General features: G+C 40.9%; 1 protein-coding gene across 1 annotated transcript in view; it reads right to left on the bottom strand.

Annotated features, from left to right (window-relative positions):
* LOC108901663 (protocadherin Fat 1-like) overlaps positions 1-26433 on the bottom strand; it is a 71790-nt gene extending 45357 nt beyond the window's left edge. Inside the window, 4 exon segments of the mRNA XM_051070548.1 lie at positions 10315-10629; positions 21417-24060; positions 24063-24708; positions 26257-26433. Coding sequence (XP_050926505.1) covers positions 10315-10629; positions 21417-24060; positions 24063-24680 — 3577 coding nt within the window. The 5' untranslated portion in view covers positions 24681-24708; positions 26257-26433.
* Between the last annotated feature and the right edge of the window lie 206 nt (positions 26434-26639).

Here is a 26639-nt window from a genome sequence, read left to right as displayed (position 1 = left end):
CTTCTTTTCTTTAAGAAACCAAAGAGACACTGTCAGCAAACACTAGGTCAGTGCAAAAGGGCAGAAACAATATGTGATTAATAAAACTCAAAAACAAAACCCAACAACAATAGCAATCCTCCCAATCACTGCTGGGTGACATAAACTGAACTCTGCTGGTTATCTCATCAGTCACCCATGAGTTAAGAGTCTGCATCTGGAGGAGTACTATGCCTGCAGGTCTTCCCTGTTTTTGGTCAATCCAGCTGCCAGACAGACCACCACACTGCCTTACATATGTGAAATATCACAGAGGTCTGCAAATAGCGCCCAAACAGCAGCACAACCTTGACACCCTGCTTTTAGTTCTTCCACAAGCTGACTAAACAGACAGCCAGTCAGACATAGCTCAGAGTCCTGAGTCCTTTTTGAAACAGAGAAAAGGAAACTTCAGAAAAGATCCGGCTGCTAGTTGAAGTGTTTTAAGGGTCTTTTTGAGCTCTATCATTCATTTAAAGTAGGAGGATTGATGTCGTGTGACATCAATCACACAGACAGGACTTTGTAAAGCCAGGCTTTGAAAAAAAGTAAAAATAAAACAAGCTTGTGTTCCTAGCTAATCCCATTTTGAATCGCAGAGAAGAAAAGGAGGGAAGGATACTGCTACATGGCTACATTATAAGCAGCGTTCTGTTCTCACTCCCAGTGTAATTGCAACTTTGCAGAGACACCGAGTGTAGACATGCCAGCTTCGACCGCACCAGAGCTGTCTGCTTGCCACACTGCGTCTGATTAGCATAAAGCAAAGGATTTCCGAAACCCAAACCCATCAATGGCACATATGCCTGCGACAAGAATAGCAGGCCACAACTTACAGGTCCTGAAATAGCCCTCCCTCTGCATTGCAATTGAGGCATATGAGCAAGGCGCTTTTGCTCCCCCATGTTTTATCATCTCCATCTTAGGCTTTATTTAATCCTCACAGTGAGCTGGGAAGATAAAGGTCTACTGATATCTGGTAAGAAAAAAAAAGAGCACCAAACATTTCCTGTGGGTGTAACCCCTGTTTTTATTGGGCAACAAATTAAAATGTTAATTTTACACTGACGCAAAATAACATTCGCTGAGGGTGCAAATATGAATGACAAATCTATATTAACACAAAAGGTAGACCTGCCTCTTCCCCCCCTTTGCCAGTGCTGTTACATACAATATACCTCCTCACTTTGTGGAAAAGGGCGTTTCAACACTGACAACACAAATTAAGCTTAGTAAATTTATATGACCTGCAGGAATTCCTCTTTGCCATATTGTTTGACGTCTGCTAAAAAGTTAGCAGAGGATCAGCATGGGTTACATGAGCTAGCGAGCTGTTACCATCAAAGCTAATAGTTCTGCTGTGTCACATCAAAACAGACCAGGCTGACTAATTATTCATGTGCTTTAGCAAGGCTGGAGCTGATGGATGATAATGTTTTTAAGCTCCCTGTGTGCCGTGTTAGGTAACTCTTCTCCCTGTACATGTATTATAGAGCAGAATACAGATGACAACATTAACTACACTGAGTCTAACTCTCTGATTTATAATTCCTCTGCAAATCAGCAGCCTAATCAAAGCCTGGCCTGGTATCATAACAGACACAATGTAAAGAGTGTGCTCTCAGTACAGAAGCATAGCAAAGCAACAACATTAGCAAAACCAATCAAGTCACAATATGATTGGCCTTTATCCTATGCCCAGCTCTGGAGAATAAAAATTTGGTTTTAGCTCTGCCTTGTAAAGTCCCATCTCACAAATATAATTTATACCTTGATGCAGCAACAGAGGGTACACTGGAAGATGAGTTAATGACACAGGGAAGAACATTACTGTTTACCTTTTGTTTCTAGGTACACGCACTTGTTCAATAACCATATATTTTGTTCCAGGTATAAACCCCACACTCCTCTCTATTTCTCCACTTGAAACACAAATTAGCACTGCTACCTCCAGTCGTAAATAGGGATGGGAAATAGGAAAAAAAAAGAAAAACGGGAACTGAAAAGATATTTGGTCCTTATTTCATTGTGGTTAGGTGCAGGAAGAAAAAATGGCAACAGCTTGAGCTCTCAGCAACCCTCAGGCAGAGAGCACGCTCAGATTTCATGAACTAAACCCTGCTGAAATCTAATTGTCCAAGAGTGAAACAATCAGGAAGGTGTTCGGTAAGGACTCCTTCCAGATACCGTTGTGCCTTTGGCAACAGCGGGGCACCGACCTTCTCGCAGCAGGGTGGCAATGACTCCTGTCAGCATGTGTATTTTGAATACACATTTCAAATGCAGCAGGCCATCCTGTCATATAATGAGCAACTGCTTGTAATCCTTTAGTTTGTCTCAGGTTCCTGTTTTCAATCACATAAAGTGAGTCCCATAGGGTTGGGTTTACCTCTAATAAAATTATTCTAAACAATTAATCAACTGTCAAAATAGCTGGCGATTAAACTGATCGATTCAATCACTAATTATTTCAGTTCTATAATAGTCAGCTCTGCGGTTTTGGAGCATGGCTGCATGGTGAAGTAGTTTAAACCACACGCTCAATTTTAGTGCTCTCTCACATTTTTAACATTTAAGTATTTTAGAATTTTGATGGAGCATGAAACCAGCATCTACTTCAAGATGTAGAGATGTCTGAGATGAGAATCAAACATCTGAAATGCAAAAAATATGTTGCATATGCTGTGGATGAGTAGAAGTTATTTTTGAGTTGTGGATTAAACTGCCTTTGTTTGCTCCTGTTCCATTTCTGTCCGACACGCTGCCAGCTCGCTGCCAGATCTCTGACCACGGGACTCGCCTCCCACTCTAATATCCAAGCGCTGATATCACTTTCAGGAAAGAAATTTTTTTCTAAAAAAGCTAAACATGCAAAAACTAGAATCTATTTAACCTTGTCCTGTATGGCTACATGCTCACCAGGAACGATCCTCTCATGCAGGACTTTGCTGGCATTAGCGTTCCAGTCAATAAAGGTGCATACCTCTGTATCTCCACCTAAACGTTAAGGAGCTGTAAAATGATTGGTTGGGAAGCCAGCGCTCACCAAAGGAGTCTGCACTTCTAACCCACAGCTTTTGTCACAACACACACATACACACACACACACAAAAGCCATCCTCAGGCGTGGGCTGAGCTGGGCCGACAGTAATTATAGCCACACTGTTTTGAGAGGGGGAGAAAAACAACAGCAAAGCAGCAGTGGCACTCTCAACCATGTCCTTCAGCGCTACAACCACTGCTCTAAAATGGAGGCCTGGAGGGAGTTCAGGAGTCCAGGACATTGTTGGGTTTGTTCATACCAGGGCATTGCCGCTGTGATTAGCAGCCTTGAGAGTGGCACACATATTTATGTGACACACATTTAGCTGTGACTCCAGACAATCGGGAATGTGCTGGGTGTCTGCAGTGGTTGGACTGGTCTGTGCAATTTTATAGTCCTTGAGATATGACAGAGATCTTTGAAAATGCATTATTTAAACACTTGCTATTTCTCTTGAGTGGGGAAAATAAGGAACACAGACTGCAACATTTTAACCCCAAAACAACTATGGCAGTATTCTCAGCTTCATTATGATTTAAGTGTCTGCCACTCGAGCTTAAGACAACACTGTGGACAGTGGCTGTTTTCACTGCCATCGATGCTGTCGAATACCAACTGTGGTACACCAAAATCCAAAGGACTGTGGGAATTTAAGAAGAGACTGGTACTTCAAAGTAGGAGCTGTTTGTCCCTTTCTTTATAACCGAGCCTCCAAGATGCTGCTGAACAAGAGCTACTGACTGTTCTCTGTTGCTGAGAAGGAAAGCAGTGCTTGGCATGCAATTTGAAAGACAGTGCAGTCCAAGAAATACCCTGTCCTGTCATCCAAAAACAAACAGAATTTAACAAATGCTACAAAGAGAGGCCATATAGGCTAATGCAAACACACTAATACATACTTAGGTTCTTTGTAAAAATGTGTAAAAAGGCATTTAGTGGGGAAGCATTGTTTACATTAGGATTGAGATATCTCAGCACCTCACAGCTGCAAGGCTTATTTGTAATCTGAAAAGACAACCACGTCATGGAAGAGCTGGGGCTGTAGGGGATTCAGGTTCCCAAGTGCTTGTGAAAGTGAATGTTATGTGGTGTTGTGTAAATGGATGGGATGTTTGGAAGCGGTGGAGCAGCTGAAGTGCCATAGTGCCTACTGGTAGTTTTGACCTTCGTAAATTCTTTTATGTACACATAAATTCTGGGATATATTTAAGACATGACATTACAGAAATATGATATAAAGTATCAAAAAATGTTGATATTGCTCGGTGATTTTTTTTTGGTTCTCATAGATACTGGTTGGCCTGTATATTCTTAGATGGTTTTACACGTTAAAGGGTCTGCTTTAATGATTTTATGTTCTCCCGCACAGAATTTAGTGGATTTCAACACTGATCATTTGTTATCTGTCACATTCATGGACATGTAAAACCAGCCAAGTCCCATTGTTGTGCAAAATGGTAGAGGGGAGTAAATAGCAAAGGGGATAAAGTCAAAATACGTTTGGAGAGCTGTTATGCAATAGTGTACCCATCTGGCTAGCATCTTAGCAGTTCAGCTTACGGCTACAGCGGTTCACCAACTGGTCCTGGGAGTAATCACTGGGTCACCAAACTTCTAGAACCAAATATTTAGGAAAGATACAAGGATGAATTTCACTGTGCCAGTTTACATGGTATATGTCCATATGAAGGGGAGAAAAGCCCACAACGTATTTGGAATTAAGTTGAACATCCACAAAGTACAAATACAGTGAAATGTATTGCTCCCTTCGAACTTGCACATACTGTAGTCTACCCACTCTAACTCTGTACTGTTCATTTTTTTCAAGGTACTTTTAGGCCTTCCACATCTAAAGAGCTTGCTTGTATGGTTCACTTGAGTAGGTGAGAACACACTAATCGTATTTTCATGTGCACCAACAAGACCAACCTGGTCCATTAAACAGAGGCGTCTCAGAGCACTCCCACGTTAACCCTTGAGAAGGAACCTTTTAAGTGACACTGAAAGTAAACAGTACACATTGCAAACTCACTGTGTAGTGATAGCGTAATGTTAGGAAAAGTGTTTCATCTGCTCACAAATTATCTCTGCATATTAGCTTGAGTTTATCTCACTCGACCTCCTTCTAACAGACAGATGCAGGCGTTGCATCTCTGTTGTGACTGGTGTCAATACACTGTCTTTGCCACAGTTTCTGTAAACACCAGTCAAAGGTCTAATTAAAAGGTGTCACTTGATCTGTGATGATGGAATAGGTGGTTGCCATGGTTACTATGCCTCATTTTTACACAGATTAAAAGTACCAGCTAGGCCAAGTCTGTTTATTTCCTTGCTTTTAGGCCATGAGGTTGGTCACCTGGCACATCATGATTTCACATTTGCACATTAATTTGCCCAGCTTCATTTTTCACTCAACAGATCACAGCTCTCCTGTAGTGTTTTTGCTGAGTTGAGAGATGAGTAAACCTTTACTTTATCCCTCCTCCCAGCTGGAGGGAATGTCAGGAAAATCTTTACACAGAACTCGTGGGTGAATTTTCTTCAATCTAACGTTCATAGAAATCAGTCATGATTCAATGAAAACTTCATCCATTCTCAGTGCCAAGATGTGGTGAGACGTGGCCTTCTTTGCTCTTTGAAAGAGAGGGAATGCCAAATGTTTAAAACGATATCATGCCAAAAAGGCCCCAGGTTGAATTTGTTTCACAGATAGTGTGGTTAAGCTGAGTCTTAGCCAACTAAGCCGCCATGACCACTCTTTGTAGTTTGAAGAGGAAAATAACCAATTTATCATTTCCACATTTCCTTTTCACAATCTCTTTTGAGAGCTGCGACAATTGTTCGGCCCCCAAATCACCGGAAACATCAGGAAGTTGTTGGAAGTGTCCATTTCCTATCTCACTTCCCCTGATAGTTGTTGGGGCTTTCGTAAACCACTGATAACACCAGTGTATGTGTGTGTGTGTGTGTGTGTGTTTGTGTGTGTGTGTGTTCGCTCTCCCAAACAGAGAAGGCGTTACTGAAAGTTGATATGAACACCACGAAAAGTGGATGATTCACAGCTGCAAATCCTGGTGGCTGCTTTCCCTTACCTTTTCAGTCAACCCCAGGGATGACAAATGCACATAAAACCTGTCGAAGGTATCCAAGCTCGCCAAAGCTTCACCCACGGCATTCCTTTTCCTTTTCCATGACAATGAGCTGCTAGCTTTAGGCGAAGAAAGAGAATGGGCTAAAACTGTTCAATACCCAGTAAGAATTCATTTTTCTCTATCTATCTTCATTTGGGTTTAACCACTGGAATGAAACCTGCCGTTATTAACATTATCAGGTACAGACAACCATATCCTATCCTGGGGTTTTCAACAGACTTTAGGTACTCCAGGCAAAAATCCCATGTGCCAGGTCAACATAGACTAATGATAATTTGGTCAAAAAAGTCAATGGACAACACTAGGGCAATTTAGAAAGTACAAATACTACACATAGAGAGGTACAATAGGTACAGCAGGAAGCAGAGTAATGAGCATTCAGCAAGATAAGATAGCTATCGCAGTGATCTTTGCCCCAGCTCGCTCTCCTTGGCTAAGATATGAATAACTTCCTGTGTGAGTGTGTGCAGTGTGTGCCTGAATTCTGACTACATGCTCTGCCTGGTTGCCCTTTTCCTAACACATGCATGTTCTGGCATAAGAGCGCTGTTCAAAGTCCACTAAGTCATTGCACAGTAGATGCATTTCAGAGAAGAGAGCGAGTGATTCACCAGGTAACGAACACAGCTCACTCTCCACAGAAAAGGTGCGCAACTCATGTCAACAACCTCAGATGAACTAGCTCAGAGTGCTGACAACTCCTTTATAAAGAGAAAATAAAACTAGACAGCTAGTGGGCAGGCTGTCTCAAAAGCTGTATGTGTGGACAAAACATGCTTTTTTTCTAAATTTACACCCAAGTAATAAACAACCTTTGATTGCCCTACAATACAACCAAGGAACATTTTTCACAGCACAGCACATAGAGAAACGTATCTGTCTCATACCCTGCTGTGACCAGTTAACAGCAAGAGTGTGAGTCTTTTTCCAAGAAATGGAATTCTCTTTAGCCGCCAAACCAAGGTGCCTGAAGGAGACTGGAACAACTGCGGTCATGTTCGTGGGTGGGATGAGATCTGTGCCACAAGACAACTGAGCATTGGTTCGTCTTTTATAATTTCAGACCTGAACAGCACTATTCAAATTCACTGATCTCATACTGATTTAGAGCACATAATTCATATCCAGCTGACTGGCACAATTTTCACTCCATAAGGATCTGCCTCATTTTTTTCCTCTCTCTTCTTCAATCCCCTCAAAAGCAAGGCTATATCAAGCCATTGCGTTCTGAGCTCTCAGACGTTCTGATTGCCATAGTGTCTCCTAGAGAGACGAGCTGGCCTTGCACTTTAATGACAAACTAAAGTCAGAACAGACAAAACAGCAGGACTTGTTTACTTGGCAGAAATAAAGTAGGCCTAAGCCTTTCATCCTGGGCTTTGCTGAGCCACTGTGGGTCTGAGCGGAAAAAGGGCAACCAACGCCACCCAAGGCGTCAAGCAAAGCCTTCATATGTGTTTGAAGCTTGACAGGCTGCTTGGAAAGCAGCACAAGGCCATAGCCCATGATAGAGGGCTAGCTAGTTAGCTTGGAACACATGCCTGAGGAGTTCCAAAACCCACACACAAAACATAGGCCTTAACGTCTTTTCCTTTTTCCCACCCCTTTGCAGAGCTTTGTAGATATGCCAAAACAGGGCCTATGCTTCCAATGCAATTTTAGAACATGTAATTACAGAGACTTGCATGTTGTAAATTTAAACATTTTCAAAAACCTGTAATATGCGGGTAAATGCCATACTGAGTTGATAATGTGGAGCGTTATCATATCTGTCCTGATCTTGTTTAATACCACAGATTTACATAAATAAAATAGAATTTCCCATTTCTTAGGAAAACACTAGTTATGAAGGCTGCAGCTGTTTTAACTGGCCCTCTTCAAATATCACTGTTTCTTTTGTATTCAGTGACACTTGGCTCCCTGTTTTCTCTTGTTTTCTCTCCCCACCTACCTCTCTACCTCCTCTCGCTGCCACAAACTTCAAAAACTAAAAAGAAAAAAAAAAACAAAGCATCCGAGCAGTGATTTAATGAAGTTTTCTTTGTCCACGCCACTCTTTGTTGAACCTGACGCAAAGGCCTCTGGTGTCCCACTGATAAAAGTTTTAACATGCTTTGATATGCATGAATGGGTCTTATCCTTATGGTTCAGTGTCCTCTGTACCACCACATAAAAATACAGCCTGTTCTGCTGTACTGAGGTTCTTCCTACAGTGGACTTGACCATAAGCTTCATAAATACTCTGTAATCCTGGAGTAGGAAATATTTACTTGAGATATGTGGGGTAAGAGGACTTTAGTCAACTGCTGAATAAGTAATGTACTGTAATGTTTACAATGGACAGTTATGATGGAATATCTTCCAAGGAATTCATCAAAATAGAAGCCGTCCTTTTGTGGGAAAAGAGAAAAATATAGTCTTGTAGCAAAATGAAATACCAAAATGCTATGCTGCTCGTTTAAGAGCAGCTGCTTCAGTGTAAACATTGCTTTCCAGCTCTGGTCCTGTATTATCACAGGTTACTTGTCCACGGAAGGACAAAAAAACTAAGACTGCATCTCAAAGACACAGGTGATTGCAAAGATATTTTCTCCACAGCTCGGGGTCTGACTACGTCGTTAACACAGCGTTATGTATGACTGCTTTGTTGGAAGATAAATATTCAATTTCCCAGGACTTTTTCTTTTCCAGCCTCACAGACTTGTTATCAGCATACATTCGTTGATCTTGTCAGGCATACAGACAAAACATCAACCTTCTGTGTCCGCGTATCTAAGGTTTCCCCTCTACCATTATCATTCATTTTTCTTTCTCTTTCTGTCTATTGGGGAATGCCCAGCATTAGTTGGAGGCTCGTTTGGGAGGCATGCTACATGATGAAACCTTATTTGGTCAGAAAACTTCACATTGCCAGTTCCAACCAAAATAACTCCAGTTTGTTGATGTGACTACCTTGGGAAACAGGACCACACACACACGTCAGGGAGAACAAATTGGAGCAACTGCTTCACTACCCATTCCTCAATTCAGTTTAATGAGCACTTGCATTTAAAGCAATCAGAGACCTGTGTGTAAGCTTGGTAAGAAAGAAAAACAAATTCAATAACTGGCACTTCAAGAGGCAGAAAGAGTTTAAGGATCTCATTTTGCTTCCTGTGATCTATGTTAGTCAAAATGGAAGTTATTCAAATTCACAGTAACTCAGGTCCTTGATTTATATTTTGATAATGCCTCATCAGTGAAGTACACTTAATAGCTCAAATATAGAAGAAATTCTTCAGCACAATCACAGTCACATTCTGAGTCCAGAATTTAACAAGAATAAATCTGTAAATTTACAAAGTAGCTCTGTCTGTACATGGAGCCTCACTTTGCACCTATTACACGTATTTCTTCTGCTATTCAACTAAACATAGCCTGCTCCAGCAACTTTAAAAGAACCTAATGAAATATTAATCATCACACCATTTCCAGAGTACGCATATGAGAACACACTTTAGAGTGTTAGAGTGGAAAAACCCCTGTAGGCTCAACCCACTCCTGTCCTGGGTTAAAATATAATGTTCACACTGCTCTTCCTTTTCACCAGAAAGGAAACAGGAACCTCACAGAAGCACACCACCTTATCAGCCATACACTACAGTATATCCCAAAACCTAGCCCTGAGTCTCAAAGGACAATCTAATACATAGAGCAATTTTTTTGCTACATTTATGACCTTTGGAGTAGTTGATGTGTCTAGATAAGCAAAATACATGTGGAATTTCAGGCTAAACTTGTTTATCATTAAATCCATCAGTTAGGATATATCTGATCCCTGTGATGTAAAACTGCATAACAAGCTTTTGTTGTTAATATTTATACTTATGAACTTGTGGTTAGATAAACTGTGCACTGAAAAGGTCCACTTTTTGAATCTAAGGACCGTGAGCTGATTTCTTTGTAGTAATTAGAAGTTTCTCTCTTAAGCTAGAAGCCATATTTAAGGTTGGCATTTGTCCTGGAATACAATATAAGCTCTTGACCCACAGCAGGGACTTCCTGCCCTGAAGAAGCAATTTACAGTGACATGAAGTGCAATCCAAGTTACAGCAATCTTACCTGTCTTTGCGTTAATGGCAAAGAAACCCTGGGGGTTGCCGCTTGTGATCCTGTAGGTGAGTTTATCACTGGCCTTGTCATCTGGGTCAACTGCATTTATCTTGATGATTGACACATCTTTAGGGGAGTTCTCCATAACAGACGGGTAGTAGACAGGTTCTGAGGTTTGCGGTGCATTGTCATTGACGTCCTGCACTTCAATGTAGACCTCGACAAAGGCAGAAAGCGGCACCACGCCACGATCCATGGCGTACACTGTGAGCCAGTAGTGAGGCGTTGTCTCATGATCCAACACTTCTTGTGTTCGAATGATGCCTAAGAAATGAGAGACACATAGACAAACTCATAAGTTTACATCATTTCAGGGAACAGTTTTATGTGCAACACATGCCCCTGAGTCTCATATTACCACCTGCAGCATGAGTGATCTCTGAAATCAATTTCTGGCTATGAAGAGAATAGAAGTCTGCCCCTGAGCAGGCAGATATGGGGGCTGGTTGAAGGCCTCCTCTACTGAAACATGTCAAGGTGGTGTATTGACAACACTCAGTCAGTGCTCCTCTGTTTACATTCACTGGCAGAGAGTTCCTTACTGCCATGTGGGGGCTGTAGCCTTCAGCTGAGCAAACAAAGAGCTTTCAGACACATGTGAGTCCTATAAGTTGAGTTAGTTGGTTAAATGGAAGAGTGGGGGATGGGTAGATTCTGCATTTTGGAAGAACTAATAGAGAATATATGAACATTTAGTAATAACTGAAAGTATTTAAAAAGTCTAAAGCAGCATGCATGGAGAATAAATAGCACAAACACATTTTGTGCTGCTCTCCACTAATGCAAAAACACACGTCACAGCACTTCTATTGGACATGTAAATTCCTTGGTCAGTGTGCGGCTTGACTTAAGTAATACAGTAGTTATAACATCGGTCAACACTATTTCAGATGCTTAAATGTTTGAAACTGACCAGCAGTGTCAGTGATCTTTCTGATCTTTAACAGCAAAGTTCACAGAAGTGAATTTGCTTTAGTGCTTTTCATCTCCGCCAAACCCCACTTACGAGCACTCACCAGGTGCTCAGTAGGTGCATTTGGACTGTAGGAAAGGGATAAGGGTGTGTGTGTATGTATGTTTAAGCAGTGGTAGGTATTTCAGCTTGGGTGAGAGGATGTGTGCACATGCCTTTGTGTTAGTTTGCTTATGAAAAGTGTTACTTCACGTGTTTATTCGCAGAAAAATAATTGACCAAGGTGATATCCTAATTACTGCTCCTGTCATTTAACATTTGACCAGAGTAAACTGGAGGTTTATAGTGCTGAATATAAACAATCTGAACTACTATAAACAGATAAACGGTAATTATCCTTATTATTCCTTTAGTTTCTTCAGCAGAGTTAAATATGCTGAAAGAGGAGGTCTGGATAAAACAAAAGGCAAGGCCCTCAGAGAGCAAATGTGCTGCAACAAAAATGAGGAAGGAGCTGCTGATAATGCAGCTACAGTATAATATTTTGATTAACTTGCACATGTGAGGTCCCATTATTTCAACAAGCACAAACTATAAGGCAGCAAAGGGCAACATAAACACACCAATATCTTCCAGACAATGGAAACACTGACAACCCTTATAATAACAGCCATTTTCATGTCTGTGTTATTTGCTATCTCTCTACAACTTTGATAACTGCGATGGAAATTTATAGCCATATTTGACTGCATTATTATCTGAAACCAATAAAAGTGAATTATGGCATAGGCACACCCGTATCATTACCAGGTATGGGTGTTGTCCACTTTCTGCGACGAGCCTGAATCTATTACAAACTTCCAGTCCCTGCTGGCCCAGATAAGGAACCTCCACAAAACCATACAGTATACATAAGGACACATTTCAAAGGTTCGAGTAGTTTACATAGACTATCTCTTTGCTGCTGCTGCTGCCTTTGTTCACACACTGTAACTTGATGAACTGCAATGACTGAGTGTAACTGAGAGCAGCCAAACCTCTTGCCTTTGGTAATGAAAAATTTCTCAGGGAAAGAGATAACACACAAAATAACTTGTCAGAAAAATCTCAAATTTAACAGAGGAGGGGAACTTGGCAGTATGGCTAATTTATTCTCTCACCCTGCTTTGCTTTAGCGTCCTTGCATTTTGGGCCTGGGATCCTCTCTTGTCATTAGTCATCATTACAGCTCTCTCACTTTAGCTTGAAGCATGTAATAAGAAGGGTAGTCAGGCAAGGGAAAATAGGTAGCTCCCTAGTGAATCCTGAAGCCAGAAGTCACATGGCAAAAACAATATAGGCCAGTGTATCAAGAATGCAAATTAGTCAACTCTCTATAAGCAAACTAATGGTGTAAAACTGGCAATACACAACCAAACATTTCGAGATGTCATAAATTGAGATTAACAAATATAACATCATAATTTAAGCCAAATATTTAAATAAATGAAATAATTAAATACCATGATATTGACTAATTAATGCTTACACTGAAGCTGACAACTTGCAGTGGATAATAAAGATTGCTGCAGGAAGAAACATGCAGGTGATTGCAAATGTTAGACATAAATAAGAGATGCAGGCATCTGACCGAACATTAAGATATGGATAATGTTCAGACAGATTTGAGCTATCAAACCAGCAGGTATTACATATACATAAATCAATGTCCTGCACAAACACAATGGCTTTAATCTGTAACAATTATAGTCATAGTAATGCATAGTGTGCACAGTTGAAGAGGGTGGGATTTGCTTGGTGAACTACTGAATTGTTACTGTGTTACATTGTCAGTCAACAAGCAGTGTAATATAGAATAAATGTTTCAGACACCCAGAGAGAGAGAATTAGTTGAGAGGGGGACATTACATAGAGAATGTTAAACATGAATGAGAAGGTGAAAATGGTTAGACAGGTTGGTGTAAGGAGAGGAGTTCCAGCAAAGCCGAGGTAGTCATGTGTGCACATGTACACGTGCTAATAAGACAAAGTACAAGAGAAAAGACAAACGGGAAAGTACAAGACATTTTTTGTGCCTTTTCCAAGGAGAGGCTCATGCTTGAGTGCTCATCTGTTTGACTGGCAGACATCCGGCATAGCAGAACAATTCCACTTTCACCGGGGTCATGCTTTTTGCTCACAGTTCTTTGCCTTGTATCTATCAGCACAGAGGAGGGAGCCACATATTTAACATTTTAAAAAGTTGCAAAATGAATACAGCTGCAGCTGCAAGATGAATGTTACTGTCCACACTTTTGCCTTTTAAGAGTAAATGTCAGTGCCAGCTTGCACGCTAAAGAGTTTTTTTGTTCATATTTATCTCTAAAAGAGACTCAAAAACAGACCAACTTGACCATAAAGCATGTAAAATGAAAAAGTATCTGCCCTGGCCTCTGGGTGAATAGTTACTAACAAAGCACATGAAAGATGAATCTGAAGAATTTAGTTGCCACACCCATCCCATATACCTAGCCTACCCAGTAAGGCAGAAGCAAAACCTGCCCTAAGGCCACAAGAAAAAAAAAAACAGACTGTGCAACAGCCTCTGCCAGATTTGCTTTCCGCTTTTTTTCCTCTGCTCTTTTCTTTTCCCTCTGGCTTTGTTCTTCAAAGTTACTTGAGCACAGTGGCGGTGAGGTGGAATCATCAGACAGCTAACAGATTTTGAGCTATCAAAACCAGCAGGTATTTTACATATACGTATACTCAAATCAATGTCCTGCACAAACACACAATGGCTTTAATCTGTAACAAATTATAGTCACAGTAAATGCATAGTGTGCCACAGTTTGAAGAGGGTGGGATTTGCTTGGGTGAAACTACCTGAAATTGTTTACTGTGTGTTACAAGTTGTCCAGGTCAAACAAAGCAGTGTGCTAAATATAGTATACTATGGCATCAATTCAGGATAAAGATTCACAGACACACTGACTTGACTCTGGAAACTTGCATTTGACAATCAAGCACTGACACAAAAAGTTGTGATTATGTGCAGCCAGTTCAACATCTAATCAAGCTTCCTTGTTCATTCGGCAGCTGAAAGGTTGGGCTTGCTTTGAACTACCTTTGTTAATTCCAATTACCCCTACCCCACATTCCTCAGCCTCTCAGGCCTCTAGCTCACATGCTTACATAAACTTTCTCAGTGCCCCCCCCCCCCCCCCCTTTCCACAGCCCTGGCAAAATGCTTCAAATTCCACCACCACGTTGTAGGGCCTAGTGTAATAGAAAAAGTCCTAAACTAAGCTTCCTGTTACCCAGCAACTTAATATCACATCATCCCAAAGTTCCCAGACATCTGTAGCCAAGATCCATGTTTCAAAGGCATTAAGCCTATTGGTATTAATGTCTGAAACCTCTGAAAAACTTGAAGATTCATAGTATGATTCAAGGAAAAAAATGTTTTGTTGTTTCATTGTCTGAAGCACTGATTTCATCATTTCAGTGCTATAAGATGGGATGGTAATTAGTGGAAAAGGTCCTTTAAACCTTTAGTAACAACAAATATTCTTTGTTCTTAAATTGGTGGTGGTGGTTTTTTCCCCTTTCTATCTAAATGGATCATCTCTTAGCATGCTGACATTAGGTATGTCAGTTAATTCAGTTAGTAACACTAGCTACACCTGGCAGTCAGCGGTTATAAATATGTAGGAATGCATAAAACACTGTATATCAATTGCTATGAATAGGTTTACAATAAGGGTTGCATTACACACTGACTCGCATTCATTCCTGTATTTTGTCTGAAGGGCACACAGAGGTCATAATACATTAGGATAGGTCTCGTACACAATCATAAAGATGATACAGTATCACACAGAAACCCTGTCTATCTCATCTCCTTCAATATCCTGGACAAACAATTACAGCCTATTGAGCCAGTGAGCCATTTCCACTTCATGCATCACTGTGCACGCTGTATACAGTCACTACTGGCAGAAAAATGGCTGCCAACTGCTGGCTTAAGGGATAATGGCACTTTAGACAAGTTCCATCATTTCATCCACCTAACAATAAAGAACACAGATGCTCTGTATATCAGTGTAATCCTACTGCTTTTCTGTTTGTTTTAAAGAGAGATACACCAGTACTGATAATGAATTCACAATTATTTGAGCCAGTGAGCACTGGAAAGAAACTGAAAAACTTTTTTGATGCAGTTGTTACGTGTCTGTGATGCATGACTGAATGAGATTTTCTTTTCCCATTTTTTTTTCAAATTGCCTATTAATTCCAGTTGAGATAGCTTTTGGGACTTAGCTGACGATACAAGCTTCCATTGTTGCTGAGAACAGTGTTATTTCAGAGGCCTTTGAACAAACCTCGGAGCAATACTCCTTGATTTAATATCACAGTATTATTTAGGAATAGTTACTAGATATCCTAGTCCTGAAGTACTCTCTGCCTGTGCCTCTGATAACAATAAGGGAAACATAGAGTTCATCTGCTATTATCTATAATCCCATTGTATACAATAACTTCTGCTCGCCAGACTTTCAATTGACAGCACAGTACATGACTACAGATCAATTCCCCCTCGAATAGTTATTACAACACAACAACATCAAAACACACTTCAACTTCAAAACAGAAGAATTTAAAGAAATAGTTCAACATTTTTGGAGGTACCGTCCTCTTTCACGCCAAGAGTTGGATAAGAAGGGATATTTCCCTTCCCTCTTCCTGTATCTTAATACAAGATTGTGGAGGTTACGCCCATATTGAATAGTATAGTGTAGTCAGTAGCATGTTTAAATAACTTAATTTGGAAAATAATGGAACAACTTCAATTCACAGGTGAAACAAATTTGGTATCAGCCAAATATGGTCATAAATATTATGCATTGACAGACAGGCAAATGTATTTTAGTACCCTACTTCACTGCACCCAAGTGTATTTGTGGTCAGGGCTGTCACTTTTCAAGTATCAGACAGCATGAAATTGGTTATAAATGCCTGAAATAGTTGCTGAAATTTGAATAAAAGGATAAAAGCATGTCAGTATCTCTTATATCTCTGCCACAATTTAGCAGAGCGAGCCCCCTGTGAGGCTGCTCAAATGTGTCTGTTGGGAAGATGCTAATGTTTTCAAAATATCACACTAAAAGCTATACACTGCTGTTTGTGGAAATGACTCCATTTAGTACCAGTGGTTTAAAGTATTATATGATTACTGGTTAAATTGTTTTTTGAGCTTTTTATTTTACTAAATTAAATAAGCAAAATGTTCTTATGGACTTCTGGATGCTCCTGGGGACCCACTGTGAAAAACACAGCTTTAAAAATGTATCTTTCATACTATCCACAGCACATCAACAAGAATCAGAAAGTATTGATCTAATTCATGAGTGTTAGCATGACATGAATTAACACACAATGAAGCACGTCCTCTGCACAAGGCAGCCTCAAGTTTCTTTAAAAAGATTTAATGGACTGAGAGAACAACATACTTTTAACTAGGGAAAGTGTGTTTTTCATTTAGCAACCTACAATCAACTTTGTCCCGCTGCACATTCCTGGTCCTGTCTCCACAGTAACAGCACTCAAGCGAAGACTATTTGGAATCATGTGCCACTTTGCAGTCCCACTTTTATCTAAAACATATAGAGGCTGAATAGAAAATTAGGGACAGAGGGCAGCAGTTTCTCAGCTTTTGCAAACTATAGTTGATGCCAAAAGACTGACCATAAACACACACAAGCATGCCTCTTTTTATTACTATTAAGAGTCTGTTTGACTTTAAAAGGAGAAGTGTGGAAAAAGGAGTGAAAGACCAGCAATTTTTGTGGAAATGAAAAACACACTAACAGGACTTTGTCATTATGCATCAAACTGTTTCATTTGCTTTCACAAAGAACGCTTTCACAGCACAGGCTGCGAACAGCTTCAAGTGAAAGGGCAATGCATACATTATCCAACAAGAAAGGGCAATGCATACATTACACAATCAGCATCTGCGTCTCATCTAGACTGAATATACTCTGCTCTGGTCACCTTGTATACCGGATAATTTCACTTCAAGTCGAGACACAACTTGCTTTGAACACAGTTGTGTCTAGCTCCATACCATCACCTCCATGGCAATATAGCTTTGAGTTACTCTTTCCTTTCAAGCAGAGATGCAGACATTGATTAGCCTGTGACCTACATTAGTTGATATTCACTCAGGGATTGGGTGATCTGGTCTACCATTTATAACACAGTACATTGTACCTAAGGTACATACTGCATATAGACATGGGTAAACAGCAGTGTACCTTTAATCTATTTTATCTTGAATCAAGCAGAACCCATCATCCCTCCTTGTTCCTGGAACCACGCAACAAACTTGGTGTCACTGTGTTTCACTACAGACATTTTTAACTCCAGATCTTTCAGTACTTGTCTAAAAGGAAAGTTTAGGACTTCACTGTCCAAGGTCCTTGAGTTCAAAGCCTCAAGACATTTTTCACCAAACATTACTAAATCCTGCAGCATGAGATGAGGTCGCCTGTTGGATTATTTAAAAGTGCTGAAAAAGGCCTCCTGTGGAGGTGGTTCTTTACCCTTTCCCTTTGACATTCCCATATTCCTGCATTTGTCTCCCTGTGCTTTTGATTAATTAAGGTTCAGCTTCCTGATTTGCACAATCTCCCTTAGTCATTCCAGACAATAGGAAATGAAAAGACAGTTACTCATTGGCAATAAAAAGCACCCTTGCCTTTTATATCGGTTGATTTTTGCCTCATGTAGGGTGTGTCAGATTTGATGCCAGCCAGGTGTAGTTTAAGGAGTGGAGACTTGCTTGCGTGCATCATGATAAGCATTGATTTATTGCAAGTCTGTTCTGACTAGCAGTGGAAACTGACCTCAGATGGGTTTGTGTGTTTCTCACCTGAACACTACCAGAGTAAGCAGTGTATATATATATATCTTTTTTCTTTTTTCTTAATTAATAATTAACTCATATACAGTACACAGCACACTTCTGGATTACACTACAGCCATAGTCAATTGAGCAACATCGTAAAGCTTCTGTCCAGCCAAGGAATGCCAGTATCTTTTTAATTTGTTTTCAACTGTTTTAGAGCATAAGATGCGAAGTCTCTCTGAAAAGGAAATGGGTAAAAAATAAAAATAAAAATAAAAAAACTATTATACAGACTATTTGCCATACTTGCCCAAAATTGGCATCAGCCTTAAGAACTTATAACAGTTGACCTTGATGGTCCCAGCATGTAAATTTGTAGATAGCCACTTATGGCATACAAATACAGTTATGCTTCCTCCCCAAAACAAAATGCTGGGGAAACAAAGTACAATGGTGGCTGGTGTTGGAAAAACTATGAGATGTGAATATAGAGTTAGTTAAATAAACCAGGTCTAAAAGCTAATGCTGGACTTGCATTAGACAGCAGAATGTCCATCTTGCTCTGTTTCAGTTGAAACAATCAACCTACAGGTTGACTAATATGATAAACACAAGCACTTGGAAAGCTTTTAGTACATCTAGGTTCAGGATCATTGGTCAGAGACTTCGTCCTTATCTGTCAAAAATCACTTGATTATTCGCAAAGTCTTTGATTAAAGCGAGGAATGGTAAATTTGGTCTACAGCATGGGAAGGGGCCCAGAAAAGAGTCTTGATAAGAGAAAGTTTAAATTAAGATGGCACTGAGCCAGTGACCACAGAGTTTTTAATAACACAGAGAATGTCTGGGCAAACAGTTGCCATGGACTCCCTAAGCAGCCTGACAGAAAAGGAGCCATATCTGGAGAAGAGGACATGGCTTGCATAAAAGTGCTTCTTCTGCTTGAAATGGATGCAAATGAGAACAGGATGGCATTCAATAAACAGCAATCATGGACCCCACTTGTTAAATTCAATGGTTGTGTCTCACAAACAAATAAGTTGTTTGTTCCTCCATGCATGGTTTGGGAACGTCAGTCAAGTGGGAAGCAAGCATGGCCTGTTTGCCTGTTCCAAAATACATCCTCTGCTCAGATTTGTTAGATACACCTACTCTACGAGATTCACTCACTGTCTTTTTACATCAGCGACCACAGAGTGCAGTGCTTTCCACAGCAACATTTTGTTAACCCACAAAGTCGTATTGTTGTTTCTGTGTTATTGTGGATACCACTAAAAGAGGAATAGCTGAAAGAATAGTGATTTATATTGTGGCAATAGAGCAAACAAAACACTACAACTCGGATTGAGACTGTGCAACTGACTGATGAACTCTCAACAACCACATGTGCAAGGGTTTAGAATTACAAGCATCAAGTAAAACAGCAAAAGACTCAAGCAGTCTTCCCTCCGCTCCTTCCCACTCTGAAAAACAAATTCCATAACTGAAGGTGCATGGCTCCTGGCATTTTTCCTTATGCCACTTTTTCATTTGTTTTCTAATTTTAAACCATTTTAAAACATTCTGGTTAAGATTCACAACATGCAGCTGTGGCACTGAGTATATAGCAGGGTGCGCACCCATGCTTATATTTTCCTTTTAGAAGCATATTCTTAATGCATATGGTAGCCTGACGAACCACACCCTTCATCTTGTGAAATCATAGGAGGGGCATTACCACCTTGGCTGTATTTAGTTGTCTACTGACCTCAGATGTAATCCATAATAACAGGACCAACCCCGGACAATCCTATCATTTCACCTCCTGATAATCACTTAATATAAGCCTCTGGGATTAAGTAGAAGATCAGACCAGACTCCCTGAATCTGAACCCTACGCAGTCAGATATGGATGCCAGTTACTGGTCTGCATGTGGCTCCTTTTAATACTTTAGTACTATAGTTCATCTTAAATCTATGCAAAATTCAATTTTCACTAGAGTCAGTTAAGAATGTAAATAAGAATACAATTGAAATACAACAATGTCAAACTGCGCTTGAAATTCTTACATTAAGGCTTCACAGTCACTACACACAGTCACTGGTTCAAGCTTTAAATATCCCAGCATCTCTGTTCATAAAACAAAATCTTATTGCAAATCAGACGTACAAGCACTACAACAGAAACAATCACAAACACACTGCAGCTGACACACAGCCCTAGAGGACAGATCCTTCATAAAGGCTCATCTCCTCATGCTACATTTACCACGCAGAAGGAAAGTATTTCCCCACAGGTTCACTGTGGAGAGTTCCTGTCAACTTATTGAATAATTCACATATATCTGATTCTTAATATACAATAAAATAAAAATATAAACTAATTTAACAACAGTGAAAGTCAGCAGCAGACTAATAAATTTAATTTCCAGCTTTTTTATGTAGATATGAACCTTTGAGGTTACATGTGCCAAGAGAAATCAATGTATTATGCATTAAGTTTCACTGCCTAATTTAGACATTAAACATGTATAGTGCTGAGAGAAAATTAATTTCAAATAAGGAAAAAAGTAGCATTAAGCTGCCCCAGAATGTAGTTATCAAGTTAAGAAAGGAGGGCATCGAGCCAGGTCCAAAACATCCAAATCAGGTGATTGCTGGGTTTTTGGGTAGGAACTCCTGAAATTCCAGGCTGCTTATTTTGAGCTAATTTGAGTCAGCTGTTAAAATCATTCTGGGCAGCTGAGCAAGTATTAACATATTTTCAGCAACATGAATAAGGAACCCACAAGCAAATCCTTGCTGTCTGTACAATACTGAAAATATGCTGTATAAAAAAACATGTTTTACATACCATTAGAATATCTTCTCAAACTGATCTGACAATTTTCCAAATTTAAACTGTTTTTAAAAAGGAGTATGTATTTACACAGTGTGGGCATGACTGGAGAAAAGAGAAGGTGAAATCACTCTCAATCTTTTTACTACCACAACAACTGCTCAAGAATGTCCACACAGGTCTGAGAGACAGCTGGTCCATCTGTTCCTGCTGTCAGTTCTCCCAAAGAAGAAAAATGACTGGAATCAGGAACCTTACCATTCTCCTGGAAGACTCCCTTACCTCATTGTTCCACAGTGTGACATGACTAAATAAACTATGGCTGCATAAAACTTTCCTCATGCAAAGTATTGTAAGCTGATGCACCTATATTTCAGAAATTAACACAAGACTCACATAGCTCTGTAATGACATTGAGAAAAGAGACTCACCAGTTTCCTCATCAATGGTAAATATCCCCAGGCCAGACCCATCTCGTATGGAGTATCGGATCTCTCCATCTCGTCCTCTGTCTTCATCCTCAGCCGTTACAGTCATCAGCGAGGTCCCAACGAGAGCATCCTCCTTTATAAATCCCTTTTCCACAAATGAACGGAACAGAGGCCTGTACAGATTCTCATTCACATCTACCACATCCACTTCAATGAAGCAGGTTGATGACAAGGATATGGGCTTCCCTTTGTCTTTAGCCTTTGCTGTCAGGTTGTATACCTGCTTTGTCTCATAATCTAGGTTTTGCACAATCCGCACGGCACCACTGAGTTTGTCCACTTCAAAGTTCCCATCTCCGTTATCAATAAGGCTGTATCGTACCTGACTGGAAGGCCCAATATCAGGGTCATGAGCCTCCAGCCACATAATTACAGTACCAATTGGAAGGTCTTCCCTCACCTTCACGCGGTAATTAGGGGGGACAAATTTAGGCGGATTATCATTGACATCTTCCAAAGTGATCTTAAGCGGTACGGTGGACACCAGCTGTGGCTCACTCACTGCCTGGTCACGTGCCGCAATCTTCAAGATATAAACTGGATGGAGCTCGCGATCCAGCGGCTTTGTCACAGTTACCACGCCGGTCTCTTCATTGATCGCAAAATGATCTGTGCCTCCCAAAATTGAATACCTAATGACTCCGTTATCTCCTTGGTCCTTGTCTGTCGAATCCACCTGGATAATTTCCGTCCCAACAGGCGTGCTCTCACTTATTTCAACTGAATAGGAATCTTGCAAAAACTGAGGGCTATTATCATTTGCATCTAGGATTTTAACATCCAAGAGGCGCGACGAGGATTTCTGTGGTATGCCAAGGTCATAAACTGTAATGTTGAGGGTGTAATGGTCTGTTGTTTCCCTGTCAAGAGGAGAATAAACCAAAAGCCAACCGGTTTCCATATCTACTATGAAGCGGCTTTCAGTGTCTCCCCCTGAGATGACATATACTAGTTTCCCATTGAAGCCACTATCTGAGTCTGTGGCACTTAAATGGACAATCCGTGCCCCAACAGGAAGGTCCTCTTTAACTTCAATAACACTGGGGAAAGATTCTGCAAACTGAGGAGTGTACCGATTGACTGAGTGAATGTCCATAAAGTTGTCATCTGGCTCAGTCTGTGTGTGGATTTTGCTGCCCTGGAGAAGCTTTTCAGCCAACATGGTAGCGACACCAGTTTCAACACATTTTAACTGGACAGGCTTGCGTGCGGTGATGACAGTTATGTTCATGATCATTGGCTGGGTCTCGTGTTCGCCGTCAGTCGCGATGATTTGTAAACTATGAAAGGACACTTTAGCTGCCTCTCCCTCGCTCAGCGTGTGCTTCAGTGAAAGCATGCCAGAGTTTGGGTTCAGTTCAAACAGATCAAGATCATTCCCAGCTTTAATTTTGTACCGTACGAGCTGCAGTTCGTCAGCATCTATGGCAGACGCTGTTGTTATCTGCTCTCCCACGCCATGATCTCTTGGCACAGTCACTTCACAGTCCACATTTTCAAACAAGGGCTTATTGTCATTCAGGTTATTTAATGTTATGGTGACTGATGCCTCCACTTCTCTCCGGAAAGGGGATCCCCAGTCTGATGCCCTGACTTTGAGATGGTAAATCCTGGGCATAAGCTCATAATCTAGGACCTCCGAGGTACTGATGACACCAGAGAAGTAGTCGATGACAAATGGTTGAGGACTCAGATTGGTAATGCTGTAGGTCACATAGCCATTTTCACCTCTATCCAGATCTGTGGCTTTAACCGTTACCACACTGGTCCCTATGGGTACGTTCTCATCAACAGTGGCCTTGTAAGATGTCTGCTGGAACTCAGGTGCATTGTTATTGACATCAATCACCTCAACGATCACTTTTGTTGCCGCTTTTTTGTCACTGGTGATCACGTCTAGCTCAAATCGGGGGGCAAAATCAGCATTGATTGGTCCAGCAGTGCTGATTAAGCCGGTATCTGGATTGATAGTAAATCTGTTCTTGTCAGATTTGTGTCTAAAAGCATATTTGAGCTGTGGATACTTTGGCACAGCTGTTAGCATAGTGACAGGTGTATGAAGGGGGGCAAATTCACTCAGATTGACTCTGTAAACTGCCTTTTCAAATATAGGTGGACCCACTTTGAATTGTGCAGAAGTGACATGTACCAATTTTGCAGATGAAAATTGAGGGGGGCTACCTTTGTCCTTCGCCTGTAAAGTAAGGTTGTATCCAAAAGGCTGGCTGTCCCAGTCAACATCTTTGACTGCTTTTATTTTATACTCTTTGCTCCCAGGGCTGCTTCTTACAGCCTTGAACTGTTGAAGAGGGTCACCGGCAACAATACTCAATGATGCTATCTCTCCATTTGGTCCCTGGTCATTGTCCTCCACCATCACAATGGCATAGGTAGGGTCATGATCTGTGTCAGAGGGGGCTAAAGTTACTGCAGTGATTACTGGTGCATGCTCGTTGGCCTGTTCCACCCTCACTGTGAGTTTGGCCATGCTGCTGAAGCCACTGCTGCCGTACAGCTTCATCCCTCTGTCAACTGCAAGGATCTCCAACTCATACAGCTTAGTCTCGGAGTAGTCTAAGTTTGCCAGTCAGCGTGCACCACACCACTTGTTGGATGAACTGCAAACATGTCAGTCCACGCTCTAAAACTATAGTAATATTCTCCATTCGTACCGATATCTGCATCAGTTGCCGTGACCTTGGCCACACTTGTGCGTATGGCCGTGTTCTCTGGCAGAGAGATGCTGTAGGATGTTGGTGAGAAGAGAGGCCTCAGGTCATTTGTGTCCAGTACCTGCACCTTAACTCTAGCGCGACACTCTAAATTGGTGTTCCTCTCTGAAGCTTTAACAGTCAGCATGTAGTGGTCTTTAACCTCCCGATTCAGAATGGCAGTGCTGCCTCCTTTGGTCCTTATTCGCAAGAAACTGAAATCTCCCAACAGGTAGTCCTCAGCTTTGAATAAGTTCTCATTGTCTCCGGAGATGATTTTGTACCGTATCTCCCAGGTTGGGTCTGTGATATAGATCCCCATCTTGGTGTGACTCTCTAAATAAGTCTTAGCAGCTGAGTTCTCATATATGGTGGCATTGTAAACAGAGTGGGTGAACTGCATGGAGGCGGCCCTCACCATCCTTTGGTTCCCTGCGCAGCCACAGAGGAGCTGCAGGAGCAGCACAAGCAATGAAACCAAGTGCTTCCCCATTATCGTACCGTGATCTTCACAGAACCACCTGGAAAGACAGAAAGTTAAAATTGTTAATGTTGTAACATTTAACATTATAACCATCCAAAAAAATGCATATAATTAATTGAGATTACAACTAACAGCAATTAAAGTGCAATCTTCATTTGCTACATCCATTCCCTGTGTGGGCAAGATAGCCTAAATACTGCAAACCTTTCTTCTTCATCGTGCACTTTCCCAGACCCTAAACGCCATGACAAGTGATGGCTGGGCTGATAAATGGCTAAATGGGCTCCATGTGGAAAAGATGAGGCAGAGCAGTCAGTCAGGTGACGAGATCTAAGCCTGCACTGCTCCCATGTCTGCACAATACCATATGTCAACTATGTGCATTTGATAACAGTGGAACCTCATTTATCCAAACATCAACTTAATGAGCTTGAAGAAAGGACTGGCATTAAGAAAATACATTAATTTCCTTATTGATGCAAAAAAAAAAAAAAAAAAAAAAAATCAGGGGAATACTGTACATTTAGGGTTGCTTTCTTTTTCTCTTGCATGGAAATGCAATAATTTTACATTTCTGGTCTAATAAAATTCACACATGTAGCAACAACTATATAGCAATATAATAACTTCGAAAAGATACTAGACTTTTCTGCCAGTAATACCAGCAGTTGCACGGAGAAAATCTGCCGTGTTAAATCAAACACAAAGATGCTCTTTGCAGTCTCGTCGACCTACAATCATGGTTAAACCCACTGGGGAGATGAGTAGGAAACTGCTTTAAAATTGCACATTCATTCGTTTACAGCCGCTTTACAACGTCTCGGGCTCTGCGTGGGAGTCCGTACAAAGACAAATAAAAAGCGAGACGTTGCTATGTCTGCACAGGAGTGCTGTATATAAAACCCACATTATTTACTTTTGGCGTGTCAAAATGACCCGTTTAGTTATAAACGCTTTATGTGCGGTTAATAAGTGACAGAGTCGAGCTCAGATCACCTTAAATCAGAAACTATCGCCTGCAGGTACAAAAGAACCATATGCTTGCGGACGACCATTGTAAAAAAAATTCTAACTTAAAACGAAAACTTATAGCTTATTTTCACTCGTACAACAAAAAACCACTGCGCATTTGCAAAATTAACTTCCTCCGTAACCATTAAGTGACCCGTTTTTATTAAGGAAAAAGTACAATGTTTCAATAAGATAAGTTAGGTGCTTCCACACTATTTCATTCCTAGCCCCATCCCCCAACTAAAGCCATTCACTTCACTAGACGATGGCAGCCGTTTGCTTAAAAAAACACTCCATACACCTTTCCAACACAACACGAAAACTACGCATAAACTACTGTCAGAACGAGCAAGAAACATTTCAATTTCATGTGCTATAAAAATCGATATGAAACCTTTAATTTTGTTGAAGCTAAACTTCTCTAAAGAGGCAGAGAAAGCAGCGGTGGCTGGTTTCTTTCACAGCCCCGCGGCTCACAATAGCCGACCTAACCTCTCTCAACTTTTTTTAAACGTTACAGAGATGCCGAAGCAACTAAATAAGATACACCGAGTTCAAAAATCGATTCACATACCTCTTCTATTGTTAATCTCATAGATTGGGAGGTTTTGCATGTAGTTTATATAGTCCAAATCTCGGCATGGTAGTACATGGACTTCTCTCCTCTCCGTTACTCCATCTACCACCACCAGGCTGCCTCTCTCCTTTCCTTCACTGCTTCCCTTTCTCTCCCACACTGGATCTGCCCCGGTATCTACTCCGCGCTGCGCACGTCCGGATCTACTTACCGGCTGGCAGCAGGAGAAAACCTTCCCGCTGTGTCTCAGGACCCAGGACCGGGCTACTTTTGATTTATAGTGACTACACTCTCTTATATGTGTGTAAAATATTCAGAAAATTGCCAAAAGGCTGCGCTCAGCTAACTCAAATGAATCTTAATCTATTAACCACCACTTC

The sequence above is a fragment of the Lates calcarifer genome, linkage group LG5 (genome assembly GCF_001640805.2).
Source record: "Lates calcarifer isolate ASB-BC8 linkage group LG5, TLL_Latcal_v3, whole genome shotgun sequence".
NCBI lineage: Eukaryota > Metazoa > Chordata > Actinopteri > Centropomidae > Lates > Lates calcarifer.
Note: the sequence above shows the minus strand (reverse complement) of the source record. Positions and strands in the feature narration are given on the sequence as shown.